General features: G+C 35.7%; 1 protein-coding gene across 2 annotated transcripts; it reads left to right on the top strand.

Annotated features, from left to right (window-relative positions):
* The first annotated feature begins 1648 nt into the window (after nucleotides 1–1648).
* Nucleotides 1649–15408, top strand: LOC110733049 (PH-interacting protein-like). 2 transcript variants are annotated; one of them, XM_021913067.1, is made up of 24 exons: nucleotides 1649–1922; nucleotides 2295–2737; nucleotides 4299–4447; nucleotides 5026–5265; nucleotides 5696–5805; nucleotides 5914–5991; nucleotides 6074–6174; nucleotides 6313–6407; nucleotides 6486–6577; nucleotides 7959–8062; nucleotides 8139–8216; nucleotides 8379–8457; nucleotides 8770–8938; nucleotides 9805–9875; nucleotides 10293–10373; nucleotides 10494–10564; nucleotides 11089–11185; nucleotides 11277–11336; nucleotides 11675–11729; nucleotides 11812–12209; nucleotides 12289–13611; nucleotides 13690–14250; nucleotides 14381–14436; nucleotides 14871–15408. In XM_021913067.1, the coding sequence occupies exons 2-24, from the start codon at nucleotides 2319–2321 to the stop codon at nucleotides 15064–15066; spliced, it is 4683 nt and encodes a 1560-aa protein (XP_021768759.1). In that variant the 5' UTR covers nucleotides 1649–1922; nucleotides 2295–2318; the 3' UTR covers nucleotides 15067–15408. The 2 variants fall into 2 exon arrangements, with proteins under 2 accessions (XP_021768759.1, XP_021768760.1); XM_021913068.1 differs by lacking the exons at nucleotides 1649–1922; nucleotides 2295–2737 and having other exon boundaries at nucleotides 4365–4447; nucleotides 5094–5265.
* Nucleotides 15409–18037: the final 2629 nt, after the last annotated feature.

Here is an 18037-nt window from a genome sequence, read left to right as displayed (position 1 = left end):
AACCTTGTCTTTCGAAGGAGGTCGAAAAAACCTTGTCTTTCGAAGGAGATCGGAAACCCTTTCTTTCGAGGGAGAAAAGTTCCTCCCAAAAGGAGGAAGCATTATTATAAACCTAAAAAAAACAATAAAGAAACAAGGATTGAGGCTTTCCATCGATTTTGAAGCCCCTTCAAAATTCAACAATGGAGGCTAGGGTTTTGGGGAGAGAAAAGAGGAAAAAGGAGGAGAGGCGAAAAAAAAGATAAGAGAATAATTAAGAACTCATATAACACAATAAAATTAGGGAAAATGCTATATATAGCCCTTAGGGCTACATATAAGCATTAAATTTACACTTTAAAATTGTAAATAGTTAAGAAATCATGAAAATATAAACACTAATTACACTGATTTACGCGTGTTTTTGTCATGAATTCCTAATTTTATACAATTTCCAAGAATAGATTTAATGCATAACCCTAAAATAAAATATAAACACTAATTACACTGATTTACGCGTGTTTTTGTCATGAATTCCTAATTTTATACAATTTCCAAGAATAGATTTAATGCATAACCCTAAAATTAGAGGGAATTCATGTGATAAAAAGAGAAATAAAAAGGATATCATATACTAACTAGTTTTTAGCTAGGCTTAGGCGATATATCTTCAGTTATTTGTATATCATGTTAAGAAGATAACATCAATTATTGAATGATTTAGTGGTTAAAATTTTAATGTATAAACTTGTAGTCACGATTACAGAAGCGTTGTGATAGATATATGTTTTTTCTTCATAAAAATGTTGTAATAAAAATTAAGGTGTTACTATTTGTCCAAAAAACAAAAAAAAAAAAAATACATTTGAAGTTATTACCAACTACCAAAGAAGATTAAATCTAAAATTCTTAATCTATATACAATCATTTAAAAATTAAGTGATAAAGTGCTTTCATTCAACGGTGCAAAAACGCAACTCGAATCAATCAAGTTTTTACAAATATTCGACATATTGCATTTGCTTACGACGGAGTACCACATAAGAAATGCAAATTATTGGCATTGTAAATTAGCATGATGGTAAGATTTCAATGTCTATTTAAGGATTATGAATTATTGACTCCTATAAATCTACTCTTATAGTACAATTTATAAAATTTATTTCATTACAAACATGATCCGCTCATAAATTAATGTTAGTTTACGTGTACTGAGTATGGAAGACATAAAAACAATATAATTTTTTTTGAAACAATATAAATCTTTTATGGCTTGATTTTTTATATATTTTTTTTATTTTTTTAGACATTTAGTACTATACAGTGTATACACTACGTAATTTGTAAATTTCTGCTTTTTTTATGGCAAGTTTGCAACAATTTGGGGTTGTGCAAGACGGGAAGTTTTAAAATCGAAATGAATATACCGTTCATACAATTTATCAAGAAATGATAAATCGTAAAATCTTATTGAATTTGAGATCATATTGGATCAAGATTTTATTCTTAGGGAAATTTTGATCATTTTAAATACCTAAATCGTATTGGATGTGAGATCATTTTGGATTGAGATTACTCATATGGAAACTTTGATCATTTTTAATTCCTAGTATGTTACAAAGATAATTATTGGTCATGTAAATAAATCATGTTTCAATGAAAATAATTCATTTGCAAATCAAGATTATTATTTTTATTTCATTTCACCATCGTAATTAGCCCCAAATCCCAGATTTCGACAAAAATCGTTGTTTACTGTTCTCCCTCTTCCTACAACACAATCCAAAAATTGCAATGCCCTGAAATTCGTACCACCATCACCTGAACTTAAAATACCCTTCATTTTCTCTCTCCTAAACCCCCGTTTTCCGGAAACCCTTCTTTTTCTTCACACCCAAATTTGCCTTTGTTCTGGGTTTTCTACAACGATTCTGGTGAATTAGGTAATTACCCATTTGATAATTTTTGCATTTTCAATTTGGTTTTGTTGTAAATCGTTCAATTTTTTTTGTGGGTAGTTTGAATTTCTGTTTCATTGAGTTTTTAACCAAAGTATTGAATTGATTAGGGTTTGTTCTAGTGATTATTTGAACGAAATTTATGTGGGATTTTTTGCTAACTTGGGATTAATTAGAGGGTTAAAGTATGAAACTTTCAAATTTTGAGAGAAAGCTAAAGTTGTAAAGTTTAATTTGAGCTAGTTGATAATAGTTAAAGCATTAAATTTATTTACAAGAGACCTTCAATATCATTTCAATCTGAAAGGTGTTTGATACTCATAGTTGTGACTGGAGTTTACTTTCTGATTGCTTCAGGTGGTTTTTGTTGGTCATGTAATCATGGATGTTAGAAACTATACATCCACTGATTATATGTCTTCTGTTCATTTAAAAACGTCGAATATTTCGAAGAAGGTGGCAGATAATCGTCACCTTGAAGGGCGGGAGAGAGTTACTGGCCCTGTTGTTGTTGATAGAGTGCCAGAAAGCTCTCTCTCTGAAGGGCGAGGACGAGTCAATGGTCATGCTGTTGCAGGTGATGTTGATATTGATCTTAGGGAAATATACTTTTTGGTCATGCAATTTCTATCAACTGGACCATGCCAGAAAACTTTTGCACAGTTGTCGAACGAACTTATGGAGCATCAGCTCTTACCCAGAAGGTATCATGCTTGGTATTCAAGATCTGGGATTCAAAGTGGGGAAGAGAATGATGATGGTGTCTCAGTTCCTTTGACGTTTGAGAAACTTCTGCATAGGTATGCAAGTAATAGTTCAATGTTGCTTTGTTTTTGCCCTGCTATATGTTTTACGAGGGTTTCACATGGAAACTGTTTAAATGGACTCATCAATATAATGCATAGTGAATCTAGTATTAGTTTTTTTGTAAGTATTATTATATCAACATTGGTTATATTTGTTATTACTATTACCATTATCGGTGGTAATTTTTATTTTATATAGGTACGTGAGTTATAGTTCAATATTGCTTTGCGTTTAGCCTGCTATATATTTTTAGAAAGGGTTTCACATGGAAACTGATTAAATACAATCATCAATATAATGCTCAGTCAATTTAGTATTAATTTTATTTTAAGTATTATAATATCAACATTAGTTATCTTCGTTATTTCTATTACCACTTTTGTTCTTGTTTTTACTTTATATAGGTACATGAGTAATAGTTCAATATTGCTTTGCGTTTAGCCTGCTATATGTTTTACAAGGGTTTCACATGGAATCTGGTTAAATACGCTTTATCAATATAACACGTAGTGAATCTAGTACTTCCTCTATTCTCTTTTAAATGCAACACTTCTCATTGCACGTTTGCCAATGAGTTCTTTCAATCATTAGTATCTTTTATTACTAATATGGAAAAAAATGATATTAATAAAGTATAAACCGCGATGAATCTAATAAGATCCCACATGACAATATTTTTCCTTACTAAAAATTTTAAAAACTAGTCAAAGACTCAAAGTGGAGTATATGAATAGTGTAAAAGTCAAAGTGTTGCATTCTAACGAAAACTGAGGAAGTATTAATTTTATTGTAAGTATTATAATACCAACATTCGTTATCTTCATTTTTGAATCCGGAGATCAAGAGCGTATTTTTGATGAGGCCAGAAACATTACCAATTGAAGCCATGTTTCATTGAAGTTAGGATGGAATGTCCATCTGTGGTGAAATTATAATATATTTAACACTACATAAGTTTCATATGTTCTTAACATCGTCCGATTTTATATGTTCCATAATAATCTTAGCATACTCCGTATCTACTTTACTCCATTTTGGCAAACCCTTTTACCACCAATAACTACACCTTTCCACTTTTACTTAATCACCATTTTTCTTACACCCACCCATCTATTTACATTCTCTTACTGTATCCATCTTTCTCTACACCCACTCACCTAACTTTACTATCTCTCTCTCCTGCCTTAATTTTTTGTTCAAACAGTAAATGTTAAAAACATTATGAAACCGAGGTAGTATGTATGGAGGCTCAGGCTGGAAATGAGTGTAATGGTAAATGATGAGCTGCAGCAAAAATGGTTATCTTTAAGATCACTGGTTTTGTCGAATGTTTCAGTTTTTGGTTGAAAAGTTATTCATGTTTTCTCTCTGGATAAGAGGTTATATTATAATGTAAGGTTATTGAAATTTACATGTGAATTTTACTGATATAGTAGACAATATATTATCTTTTTAAATAATTTTTTAACTGTATATCTTGTTATTTAGAGGTTACTGATTTCTATAGATTGCGGCTTGAGGTCTGAGTGTTTTTCCACCCTTTCCTGTGAACAGGTATTCCCACATTGCAAAAGACCATTTTGTTAGGCTTTTGAAACAGCTGATGCTTTGTTCCCCTTCTCCATCTCTTGGCATGGGCCATGGTCCAAATGCTGCTGATGTTCCTACTTTGTTGGGAACTGGTTCCTTTTCTCTTCTGAACTGTATGGTCACTAAACTGCTTTGCTGTATTTTTTTTAGATTTCTTTTTCATAATAGTTTGTCTGATTTTGTTGCGAGAATTTGTGGCTGTGTGGAACTGAAATTCTATTCCCACCTTATGTCTTAATTCTTATGCATCAGCTCATCTTACAATTTTTGTAGAAGACTATCATGTCTTAGAAACTTATAATCCTTAATACAGTAGTTGGTTAACATTGGAAATTTGTGTTTGTGTCATTATGCAATCATGTCCAAGGCTCAAATTTTGTTTCTTATCCACTTGAAAACAGAGAAAATTTCAGACCTGATTTTGTTCTCCAGGGAATGCCTTTTTTTTTTTTTGTTCATGCCTTGAAAATTATATACTGCTATTATAAGATATTGCTGTCATATCTGACATCCTAAACATTTCATTAGCTCTTTTACTGGAACCATAATTGTTAGTTTTGAGGTGAACTGTTCTTCACAAGAAACAACTTATTGCACCGAAGGCATGTTAATTTTTGGCTCATATTATTGTGTAAAACGTTTATGTTCAATGCTTGACCGATAAGTTTATGGTGATGGTCTCTGCTCTCAGTTGATAGAAATTCAGTGGATAAACAAGTCAAGCTTCTGCCGCGTTACTTGTGCTGGCCTCATATGCAGGTTGATCAAGTACATGGATTGCATTTGAGGGCCATCGGTGGGGGCTTTACCCGACACCATCGTGCTCCATCGATACATGCTGCTAGTTATGCCATTGCGAAGCCATCAACTATGGTGCAAAAGATGCAGAATATAAAGAGGCTTAGAGGACACCGGAATGCTGTCTATTGTGGTAACTTTCTCATCATGTTTGAGTTTGTGCTCACAGCTTGCATATATGTGGATATGATTGGAAATGCGTGTGCTTGTAAAGTTGTGATGTCTCATGACAACAGTGAAGAAGATAATGATTCACATGATTCTGTTTGTATGATTTGAGTGGGCAATATCTAGTTTTGTACGCTAAAGCTATACTTTATACTGTATGTATGTGAGTTTATTATTCCTTCCTCTGAATCCACCTCGGCAGAAGTGACCTGTTATTCTATTGTAATTGATCTTTCATAGTTTCATTATCTCTCTCAAACATTCGTATTTTTAGCTGTTGCATATTCACTGTTTATCTATTTGGCTTCATCCTGCTCCCGTTATGTCACCTTTGTAAATTTTTGGGGCTATATTATGACTGTAACATAACTAATATTGCTGTTTCTGTTTTGTAGCCATATTTGATCGAGCAGGCAGGCATGTAATTACTGGTTCTGATGATCGCCTTGTAAAAATTTGGTCAATGGAAACTGCATTTTGCCTGGCTAGTTGCCGTGGGCATGAGGTGAGTTGACTGCTTTCTGCCTTGCTTGGACCTAAGTAATTTAATTTGAATTGATTATTTATTAGACATGCTTATGATGAATTTAAATGAACTCCTTATTTATGCAAGGGGGATATCACTGACTTAGCTGTTAGCTCAAACAATGCTTTGGTGGCATCAGCTTCAAATGACTTTGTCATCAGAGTGGTGAGTCTCCTACTTCCAGCTTGGTAATCTTGGCCATTACTTTCATTAGTTACTGAGTATTAGTTTTTTTGCAATTCAACAGTGGCGTTTGCCAGATGGGCTCCCAATTTCAATATTGCAAGGCCATACTGGTGCCGTTACTGCAATTGCATTCAGTCCCAGGACCGCATACCAACTTTTGTCGTAAGTTCTATTTCCAGATGAGTTTAATACAGCAGTTTTTTTTTCGAATTCTTTTATCTGGAGTTTTTAGGAGTGGATAATTCTGTAATTTTTTATTTACTTCACTTTAAAGCAGACTCACGTGAGATTGTCTTGCAGATCGTCTGATGATGGAACCTGTAGGATTTGGGATGCAAGGAATTCACAGTTTAAGCCTCGAATCTATGTGCCAAAGCCTGCTGACGCTGGGACTGGTTAGTTTATCATATATATTTCTTGTATTTTACTGTAATTGGAGGTTTGTGATTTTATTGAAATCTGCTCATTTGCAGGTACAGCTCAGCAGAGCCATCAAATTACATGCTGTGCATTTAATGCTAATGGAACCGTCTTTGTGACTGGTAGCTCTGATACTTTTGCAAGGGTAAATTTTTACTATCTATTTATGTTTTAGGTTTGACTATCTGGCATGCAGCACTTATTGATGTGCATTTCCTAACATATCCTTGGTTAAGAACTATACAGCTATTCTTGTCAATTTGTCATATACTTTTAAGGTCCAGTTCATTTGACCTTTTTGAGATACACATCTTAATCTTTAGATAATAAAGATCATTAACTGTTCAATGGTAAATAATCGCTGTTTTTCAATGTTTGAAATAAAAAATTATTCACGTGGAATCAAATTACAAGACTTGCAAGTTGCAACTTGAAGTTTTTGGAGCAGGAGAAAGATTAATGCCATTTAGTGGCTTTGGCAGATTTTGAATCCGCAAGTTGGTGGTGGCTTTGTAACTGCTGGTAGTGAATTTTATTGGTTGAGAAGCTGACTGGAGGGAAAAGAAAGAATTAAATTGTCAGGTGAGAGGAAGGGATGACAGAGATAGAGTCACTGGAGAAATGTGTTGGCAACTGGCAAGCTACTTATGCTCAATATTTTTATGGAGCATTAGAGCTTACAGGCTTCTATCATATTTTGTGATAGTCATGTGTTTGAGAGTCATTCAACTTGTTACTTAGGAAACATACGCGACTTTGACTGGAATTGAGTGAATTGGAGAGGTTAATATGGAGTTATATGCCCGTCCTCCAACTTCCCTGCTTAAAGTTGTCCTCCTGTTACCACTTAACTCTCCTCAACTTCATATATCTAATCATTCTCCTGCTGCATCTTTTTTTTTATTGTTTTAAAAACCTTTGAGCACTCATTCTTATTGCTCCAACTGCTTTCTTAAGAATGGTTTTGGGTTTGAGATCATTTCAACAAATCATCTGAAACGTAGGTTGTGAAGTAGGAAGGGTTGGCTTGAAGGAAAAAGATTGAAGATGAATGTTGGGAAAGAATGAAGTAAAAGAAAGCACAGTAATTGCTTGTTGGGCTTTTAAAAGAAGGAAAAGGGATGGAAGTAAGTTAAAGTCACCTGAAACTGGGATTAGGGTTTGGTTGCTCCCCACAATAATATTAAGTTACTTCACAAATTTTTATTGTAAAAGATACTTTCTTATGCTAAATCTTGTCATCATCCGATCCAAGATAAGAAGTGTGTTAGCTAGCTGGATCCAGTCCAAAATACTGCTAAAAATCATTCCAGATGGCAAATAGTGATATTTCCAGCACTAGAACTTCGTGCATACAAAAGCTGTTCGCAACTTGAGAAAGAACGGATCAAATGTTTTCTGTATAATGTATTTCGTCGGTTCCATCTTATATTCCATTCTTAGAGCTAGTGACTGATATTATATCCTGCATTTTTCTGAATTACGAATGGGCATCTATGTATATATACTAAATTTTCTTGCTGCAGGTTTGGAATGCTCCCAAGTTCAGTCCTGATGATTCATATCAACCATATAATGAAATTGATCTGTTACGAGGACATGAGAATGATGTCAATTATGTGCAATTTAGGTCTGTCTATTACTCTAGAAAAATATATTCACCTTTAAGGAAATTATTTCTGAAGAAATTCTCTTCTTGATTGCAGTGGCTGTGCTATTACTGCAAGATCAGTCACTAGTGATGCTCTTAAGGAGGAACAATCACTAAAATTCAAAAATTTGTGGTGGGTACTTGTGGCTATGATATCTGGTTATGATCCATGTTGGCATGTTCCAGTCCTGTTTTAAATGCTATTGAGCTTGAATCACTGTTCTAGTCGGTGCCCCAAGATCCCAACACCCTACCAAGAGGATTTTCTTGATCTTTTGTTTATTTGTGTTTTCAGGTTCAGTCATGATAACATTGTAACATGTTCTCGTGATGGAAGTGCAATCATTTGGGTGCCAAGGTCGCGTAGCTCACAAGTGAGTTTCCCAATTTTTTAGATTAGCCTTCTCTTTAAATAAGTTTTCTAGAATCTGCCTAGTTCGTGTTTTAGGATGCACTAACAAGTTTGGAGTGGAAGAAGGGTTACATCTGGAAAATTTTGTTCATGGCTTTAAGTTTTTTCTCACTTTCTTTTACGCTTTAGTTTTCTATGCTTTATGATGCCATTTCTCTTCTTTGAGGAGTGGGGGTAAGTTGTGTTTCTTGTTACATGTAAAGAATATCTTTTTGATGATTTGTAGTTTCCACACATGAATTAACTTCAGTCATTAATTGTTTGACTCTCAAAGGGAAAAGTTGGGCGGTGGACTAAGGCGTATCATCTCAAGGTACCCCCTCCACCACTGCCTCCACAACCACCTCGTGGGGGACCACGTCGGAGAATCCTTCCAACTCCTCGTGGAGTAAATATGATTGTCTGGAGTCTCGATAATCGTTTTGTGCTTGCTGCTATTATGGGTAACTTTCTTTTTGTTGTTTTGATTAAATAAGGGTTAAGGCTTCTGAGTGTTATCTTTATTTTTCTGCCTTGATTACATGTTTCTTAGGCAGAATGAATTTTTTCTAATGTCTGGTGTTATTGGAAAACATTTGTGGATTTGTCTGCTTCCACTTCTTTGAATAATAATTGAGGTTACAGTTACAAGTTTTAGCAAACAATTAAGCAATTAAATAACCATTTTTTAGTAATCTATCTTATTTTTGATATCAGTAGACTTCTAATGTTTAAAAAAAGTAATTGAGACTTTTATTGTACTTCCTCTGTTACAGAGAGAAGACATGGAATTTGAGATGAGGAGAGAAATAAAGATAGGGATCCATGTGATAAGTAGAGAGATAGAGAGAGAATGTGCAAGTATTGTATATGTCTAAAATTTACAATTTTTTGTGAAACTTCCTAAAATGGTAATAGTTGTAATATTAGGGGAACGAAGAAAGCAATATTTAATGGTAGAATGGTATATGATAAATTTATATGTCAAATGTAATGAAATTCATTTTATTAAAAAAGTTGCGAAGTATGATGCACAGGCTTGGATTTGGGTGTCGTGTCCGACACGGTGTTGAATCCTTTGACATTTAAGGTTTTATGAAAATTCATACTAGGCCATTATATATCTGGGTGTCGTATTGTGTCAAAGTGTCGAGGATCAGGCACTCGACATACAGCAGGGTGTCAGAGTAACATAGGTTGATAGTTAAATTGCCTGCTTCTTTAAAGGTTATCAATTGCATAAATGAATATGATTGACCGAACCGTTTAGCTTAAAACCCCTACATAGCAGCATCTAATTTGCTCTGACTTTTTTTTTTTTGGTTTGCAGATTGCAGAATATGCGTATGGAATGCTGCAGATGGAAGCTTAGTGCATTGTTTGACCGGTCACACTGAATCTGTGAGTGCTGGTTAACTTATTTTGTGATACTAATTATTTCTGTAACGAGTTTTTTTTGTAAGCATACATAACATATCATTTCATCGCATGCGTAAAAAGTGGAAGCTATGACTTTTGGAGATAAGTAGAATTTTGTGCAACTGTTGTTACTTATCTTTGGAAGGTTGCTTTAAAAGGATGCTGTGAAGCCCAGACTATTTTATAGCTAGAATCATCAACTGTGATACTTCTAGATGCTATATAAGCTATTCTATCCCCCAGTAAATTACTGGTTAACACAGTTCCAGAGATAACACTTGGGTTCCATTCTAATCACAAACCACAGAATCGCTTTGTATGGGAAATATCTAGTTTTCCCTTGTACTGAAGTTGGGTCTGCCGCAAGTGTTTGATATAATTATCTTCTCTCATTCTCAGACATATGTTTTAGATGTGCACCCCTTCAATCCTCGGATAGCTATGAGCGCTGGTTATGATGGAAAAACCATAATTTGGGATGTAAGTCCAACAACCCCCCCCCCCCCCCCAAAAAAAAAAAAAAAAAAAAAAAAAAAAAAAACTAATTTCCTTGCATCTTTTAATTTGCTTAATCAATTTATTTGGTGCTTTGAACTTCAGATATGGGAAGGGACTCCAGTTCGGGTATTTGAAATCGGACGTGGTAAATTGGTTGATGGAAAATTCTCTTCGTAAGTGAAAACTATTATTATTGTTGTTATTATTATTTATTTTATTTTATTTTACAGTTCGTCTTGTGTGCGGCCGGCCACACCGTGTGACCACTTAAAGTAACCCCTATAACATTGATTAAGTAACCTCTGTAACACCAATTAAGTAATCCCTATAACACTGACCGAGTAACTCTATAACAATGATGAAGTAACCCCTTTAACACTATCAAGTAACCCCCATTACACTAGCAAAGTAACCCCTATAGTGGCTGGCCACACGGTGTGGCCAGCCACATATAAGACTTTGTGTTTATCTTATTTTATTTTATTTTTAAATATTTGTCAGAAGAGTTCAATTCCATCTGGTTGTGATAATTCAATGTCACTTGTCCTCTAGTGAACTCATCTTGGATTCATAATTAAAATTAAGTTCATGCTTTTTATCCATCATTTGTAGTGTTTCTTTTTGTTGATATCTACTTGCATTTCTGCAACTTTATATCTGTCATACAATGATGTAAACTATGCTGTTTGTGAATCAGAGATGGGACATCAATTGTGCTCTCAGATGATATTGGCCAGATATACCTGTTAAACACCGGGCAAGGGGAATCTCATAAAGATGCCAAATATGACCAGGTGTTGTTTTATCATGCCTGGTCTTTGCGTGTTCTTTCAAATAAAGATTTACATGCTTGCATCATGATGATTGCATCTGCTATTCTTACAGTTCTTCTTGGGAGATTATCGTCCTCTTATCCGCGATGCTCTAGGGAATGTTCTTGACCAGGTCAGAGAAAAGTTATTTTCTGTAGTCTGTACACATTATACCATACACTAGACGATCATTATATATGTGTTCGTGTGCTTATTATATGTTATGGTTGATTCTCTGAAATATCTAAATATTATGATCTTTGAAATACGTGTCATTCTTTTGCACTAATGTTGGCTTCAGGTTAAGAAGTAAGAGATTATTTTTTTGACAAATGCGCTACTTTAGATTTATCTTTTGTTATACTGGATTTGTCACTTGTGAGAACCTATCTTTGTAAACGTTAATTTATTGAAGACTAACTTTTGACAAGTAATATGTAACGCTATGGTCATTGTGGATGTACAATGCAGGAGTCGCAGTTTAGTCCATACCAAAGAAATCTTTTGGACCCTCTTTGTGACTCAAGTGAGCTTAAAATAATTTAATATATTATGCATCTTCTCTGTTTCTGCCCCCATTGTGTTGAGAAAACGGATTGTAATTTCAGGCATGATCCCATATCCTGAACCTTATCAAAGTATGTACCAGCGCCGGCGTCTTGGAGCACTGGGTGTAGAGTGGCGTCCATCTAATATAAGATTTGCTATCGGTCCGGATTTCAGCTTAGGAGAAGATTACCAGATGATGCCTTTGCCAGATCCTGAAGCAATTATTGATATTCCAGAACCTTTGGATGTTGCTCTGTGGGAGCCAGAAAATGAAGTTATGACTGATGACGCAGATTCAGAATATGATGCAGCGGAGGAATATTCCAGTGCCAAAGAGCAGGAAAGTTTAGGGACCAGCTCCTACGATGATACGGATTATGATGCGGAGAATAATGATGTTAAGCAAAGGCATAAAGACGCCCTTCGTCGATCCAAAAGGAAGAATGAGAGAGCGGAAGTAAGTCTTGTTTTCCTGATGTATGTTACTTTTTTCTCCTTCTGAAATTTACTCAGGATGATATTTTGTTGTTTCTTAGGCTGAGTTTACTGCTTCTGGGAGACGCATTAAGAGGAAGAGTGTGGAAGCTTCCAACAGATCTTCTTCTGAGAATCGTAGGGGTAAGAAATTAAAGAATGTTCGCAAGGCTTCAAAAAAGCCGTCTAGTAAAGCTCAACTATTCAGACCTCAAAGAGCTGCAGCTAGGAATGCAATGAGTGTATTTTCTAGAATCCCTGAGACATCTTCTCTTGGTGAGGATGAGGAGGATGGTTCTGAAGGAGATTCTTCAGACAGTCAATCAATTTCTCAAGATTCTGAAATTGGAGTGTATGAGCCTGCTTGGGATCTTCAGAATACCTCAGGTCAAGGTGGAGAAAAAATTCCCTTTCATGAATCTGCTGCTGTAATAGATCCAATTGAGCTGTCTGAAGCTCAGACATCTGTTGGAAATAAAAAGAAATTGGTGCTTAAATTAAGTGTCCGTGATACGAAAAATTCCTGGTCTAGAAGTGATAACCAAAGAATGTTGGAATCTTCATCTTCTTTATCTCAGGCAGCGGATCACAAGCAGCGCAGCTTTGGCGACGAGGATGTGGATTTACATCCTCTTGCTGCTACTGACCAAAAGCCATCTCAAAGTGTAAACAGAGTCACAATCAAGTGTAAAGGCCTGCTAGAAAAAACAAGTTCTGCTGGAAGCGACATCCCTGTGGAAGCCTCTTGTAGTAGATGGCTTGAAAGTGGTTCTAATGGAAATGGTGATGGCTATTCTGTGGAAAATGCTGTCGAATTCAGTAATGGTAACTCTCATGATTTGGAAGAGACTGTTCAGCCAGTACCAAGACCACCAACCAGAATCAAGATTAAATCCAGTGGAATCTTGAAGCAAGAGAAAAATCCTAGACTAAAATTGGTTACTGGAATAAAAAAGCTGGGCGGTACTGATGATTCTTCAGCATCATATATAGCTAGCTATGCTGGTGGTGTGGAAGAGAATAATTACAATACTGGTTACTATGAGAACTATTCTGGTGTTGATTTTCCTGATGCTGAAACTGATGTAGTACGCCGAACTAGGTCTATGGAGATTAAAGCAAGCACTCGTGAAGCTGGAAGAGGATGCCGTACGTTGAAGCTGCGGAAGAGTGACAGATCAGCAGAGTCATCAAAGATTTCTGATAAATCTCTAAGGTCTGCTAGAAGTAGGCATGACACCTTTTTTGAAGATGGCCAGGGCCCTCCAAGTACAAGTCTGTCTAATGCTGCTGTTGGGAAGATATCTTGGCTAATGTTGTCTGAGCATGAACCAGGTTATCGTTATATTCCCCAGCTTGGGGATGAAGTAGTGTACTTGAGACAGGTAATTCCATTGAGTCATATCTCATTGTTTTGGATTCTGTACTTGTATTATGAAATTAATGCTTTCACTGATTTTCAGGGCCATCAAGAATATATAGAAAAATATGCTCCACATGAAAGAGGTCCTTGGAATACAATGAAGGGACGGATAAATGATGCTGAGACCTGCCTGGTTGAAGGCCTTCATTATGCCTATGTTCCTGGTTCCGGGGAGAGCTGTTGTAAGCTCACACTTAAATTCGTAGACGATTCTTCAAGTGTTTTTGGCAAACCATTGAAGTTGACTCTTCCAGAGCTGCTTCATGCCCCTGATTTTTTGGTTGAGAAAGCATGGTATGATCTTGCTGTCAGTAGAAATTGGACTCCTGGGGATACTTGCTCAGTATGGTGGAGGCATGAAGATGGAGAAGGCGGCAGCTGGTGGGAAGGTCAGATAGTTGATGCAAAACCAAAATCTGTTGACTTTCCAGACAGTCCATGGGAAAGATATGCTGTTCAGTACCTGGGTGATCCTGGTATTGAGTTGCACAGTCCATGGGAACTGCACAATCCTGAATTTCGGTGGGAGCCTCCGCATATTGATTTTGATACAAGAAACAAATTTCTTGATTATCTTTCTAAATTAGAGAGGAGGAGACAGGTAATCCATTTCCCTTTCCAAAGATTATGTTTAGAATTATTATTGTTCTGCAAGGAAGAGAAGTCAATGCATTGATGATATTTCTGGAAAAAGAAATAACCTTGTCTTGTTTGATTTGTAAAATTTATAGGACTATGGTATGGTCAATTTGGAGCAGGTCTCTCACAGGCCAGATTTCTTAAACCGGTAAGTCTTTGTTCATGTTCACCCTTAGCTTTTCTTCAGGTGTATACCAACTCTCCTCAAGAAAGTATATAGTGGTCATCCATTTGTGTGGGTATTACAAAATTACTTTGATCTTAGGACACTAACCAAGTGGAAATATAAAGCAGTGTTGATACAGTCATAAGCTTATAGAAGCCCTAAAAATAAAAAATACATTTAGATAATAGACACCGAGGGAAGAGCAAGCCTATCCCTAGATACCAAGCATGCGATCTCATCATCAATTTCCAGGCAATCTGGTTAGCGAGTTCACTGCCTTTGACATTCTCAGAACTCCTGATTGTCTAGATTTTCTGATATAAGTTTTGCATAGAGGTGTGACAAAACCAATTTGTCTATCAAAATTGCCTGTGATTGTTTTGAATTCCACACTTATTTTAGTTTTTTGGGTGCAGGTTTCCAGCCCCTTTGTCATTGAATGTGGTTCGATCTAGGCTGACAAACAATTATTATCGAAGTGAAAAAGCAGTAAAACATGATATCAATGTGATGATGTCCAATGCTATGTCATATTTTGCGAAGAATGCAGGAGTTTTCAAGAAGATGAAACGCATGAATGACTTTTTTGAAAGAACATTGTCAAACTTGTGAAACACATTTTTTGAGATTTAGGTTACATCACCAGACCACATTTTTTCAGTTCTCCCCAGATTTTGTTTAGGCAGGGTGTACCAGAGACCTTGTTCTTGTATGCATACATTGCAGTTTCACCCTTTAAGCTAACAGGGACCGTCTTTCTTTAACTATAGAGCTCTGAGTTGCTCCTAGAAGCTTCGGAATGTGTACGATGCATCTGGTGTAAATTTTACTTCACTTGGTACTAGACCCTGCTGAAGTTGGTGCTATTTCTGAGCTGTCATAGACAAATGAATAACTCTCTATTAATACAAATTGCTACAATTTATATTGGCTAGTAATCCTTAGCATGGGCAAGCCTACATGTCTGATGCCCTTTTTATTATTTATAAATTTTGTTTCTTACATTTGATGAGGCATACTTTACAGTAAACCCTTGCTTAAAACCAGATAAATCTGCCTATGTTCTTTCTTTCTTTGCTTTTTTAGTCTGAAAAAAATAGATGTAAACCAGGCATATTTTTCATGGGGGGTAAGTTACTTTGGGGTAACTGGGTAAGGATCCTTTGTTCTTTTCCTTAGCTCAAGTGTTCAGACCGTCAGATATTTGGCCAAAAGTACTGTAAAAGTTATGGTTTTGGTTAAGCCAAGACACCTGTTACTTCAAATTTGACATGTCTATAGTTAAATAAACTAATGTACATTTAACAATAACAATGTGATACCTTAAGCACACTCCTAAAAGTAAAGAAGACTCTAAATGGTTCCCACGTGTCTTGGGATTGGCTAGGATGACTAACGAGTAGACTTGTAGGTATCATGTAAATTTATTAAAACAATGGCTCAGGAAAGACTCAAGTCCATATGTGATATGTCTTCATGTTGTGTCATCCAAGTTTGGTGAGGTTGGGTAGGATTGACTCTATTTGAAATTTGATTTATTCTAAATTTTTGTGTCAGTACTAATAACTTGAATTTATTCAAATTAGCTCGTGTTTTGACACCTTTAGATTAGACCTGATAATAAGGAGCCCATCTTGACATGATTAGTTTTTTTGAAAATTTTGGACGGGTTTAAAAAAGCAATTTTATGCATTTTTAGTTTTTTTTTGCATGATCCAAAATTGACCCGAAAAACCTGCACAACTCAAGTAATTTGGATGGGTTTGTGCACATAATTTCCAGCCCAAAATTAAGCCCGGCATGAATCCGGCCCGACCCACCTAATGATCACCTCTAGAGCTATCAAAAGTTGACCCGAACCGAAACACCGACTCAAACCCGATTATTAACCAGACCTATTACTAACCCGACCCAAAAATTAAACCCGGTCTGTTACTAACCCGACTCAAAATCAACACGACTTGTTATTGACCCTACCTAAATTCAACCCAAATTGTTCCCGACCCGATTTCAAATTACCTTAAATGCAATTTAGACCACCTTATTATTGTTGATCAAAGCATTTTGTCTTGGGAGACCTAGTCGGTCCTGGGCCAGCAAAAGAAAGGAGCATCATCCTCAAATTTAAGAGTTAAATATAGTATATATTTGTTGTATGGTCAAAAGAGATAATTATCTTCCTAAATTATAAACTATAGTTTGTTAGTATATTGCCATATATATTATAGTCAAAGGAAATAATTAGGTTGAAAAAAATTATGATTATCTATTTATAGTTAGTTGAACCCGAATACGACCTGACTTGGAAATGAGCCGACCTGATTGTAAACTGCAAATTATTGACTTGAACATTACCCGACTTGAATCCGAGAATGACCCCACTTGGAAATGACCCAACCTGATTATAACCCGTAAATTGTTAACTTGAGCTGAACATTTATGACAACAAATAATGATCATATATGGTTCCAAACGACATTATATGACTCCGAGATGTATTGCATAGAATTTCAAGACTTTTAGACATCGGGCCCCGAAAACTCCAAAAATTCTCAAAAAGCGTGGATATAGCCTTCAAATTTTGAATTTTGACTTTTTTTCGCCCGTAAATAAAAACGGCTGAAATGTTTACCATGGTCTCTAATACCCTCCAAGAGTCCAATTGGGTGGGCGGAACAATCCAATTTGCCTTTAAACGACCAATTTACCGGTTTACAACTTGCGCCAGTTTCATTAACTCAAGCCTCCCACAAACATTTCTGACAACATAAAACGATCATATATGGTTCCAAACGGTATTATATAACCCCAAAATGTATCCCCTAAAACCTAAAGGCTTTTCAACACCGGGCCCCGAAACCTCCAAAATTTATCAAAAAGCGTGGATACTAGTCTTCAATTTTGGACTTTTTTTTTTTTTTTTTACTTTTTTCGCCCTGAATTAAAAATTGCCGAAAAATTACCATGGTCCCTAATACCCTCCGTGAGTCCAATTGGGTGGGTAGAACCATCCTATTTGCCTTTAAACGATCAATTTATCGGTTTTCAACTTGCACCGATTAAATTAACTCAAGCATACTACGAACATTTATGACAACATATAATGATCATATATGATTTTAAACAACATTATATGACCCCGATATATATCCCCTTAAATCTCAAAACTTTTCGACACCGGGCATTGAAACATCCCAAATTTCTCAAAAAATAAGAGTGAATTTCAATTATGGAATTTTTTTACTTTTTTTCACCCGAAAATAAAAATTGTCGAAATGTTTACCATGGTCCCCAATACCCTCCGGGAGTCCAATTGAGTGGGTGAAACCAACCAATTTGCCTTTAAACGGCCAATTACCGGTTTACAACTTGCACAATTTCATAAAATCAAGCCTATCACAAACATTTATGACAACATATAATGATCATTTATGGTTCCAAACGACATTATATGATCCCGAGTTGTATCCCCTAAAATATCATTTCTTTTCAACACCAGCCCCGAAACCTTCGAAATTTCTCAAAAAGCATGGATATTAGCCTTCAATTTTGGAATTTTTATACTTTTTTTCGCTCGGAAATG

Source organism: Chenopodium quinoa, unplaced genomic scaffold, assembly GCF_001683475.1.
Source record: "Chenopodium quinoa cultivar QQ74 unplaced genomic scaffold, ASM168347v1, whole genome shotgun sequence".
Lineage (NCBI taxonomy): Eukaryota > Viridiplantae > Streptophyta > Magnoliopsida > Caryophyllales > Amaranthaceae > Chenopodium > Chenopodium quinoa.
The sequence above is the reverse complement of the archived record's forward strand: the minus strand, read 5'-3'. Positions and strand labels throughout refer to the sequence as shown.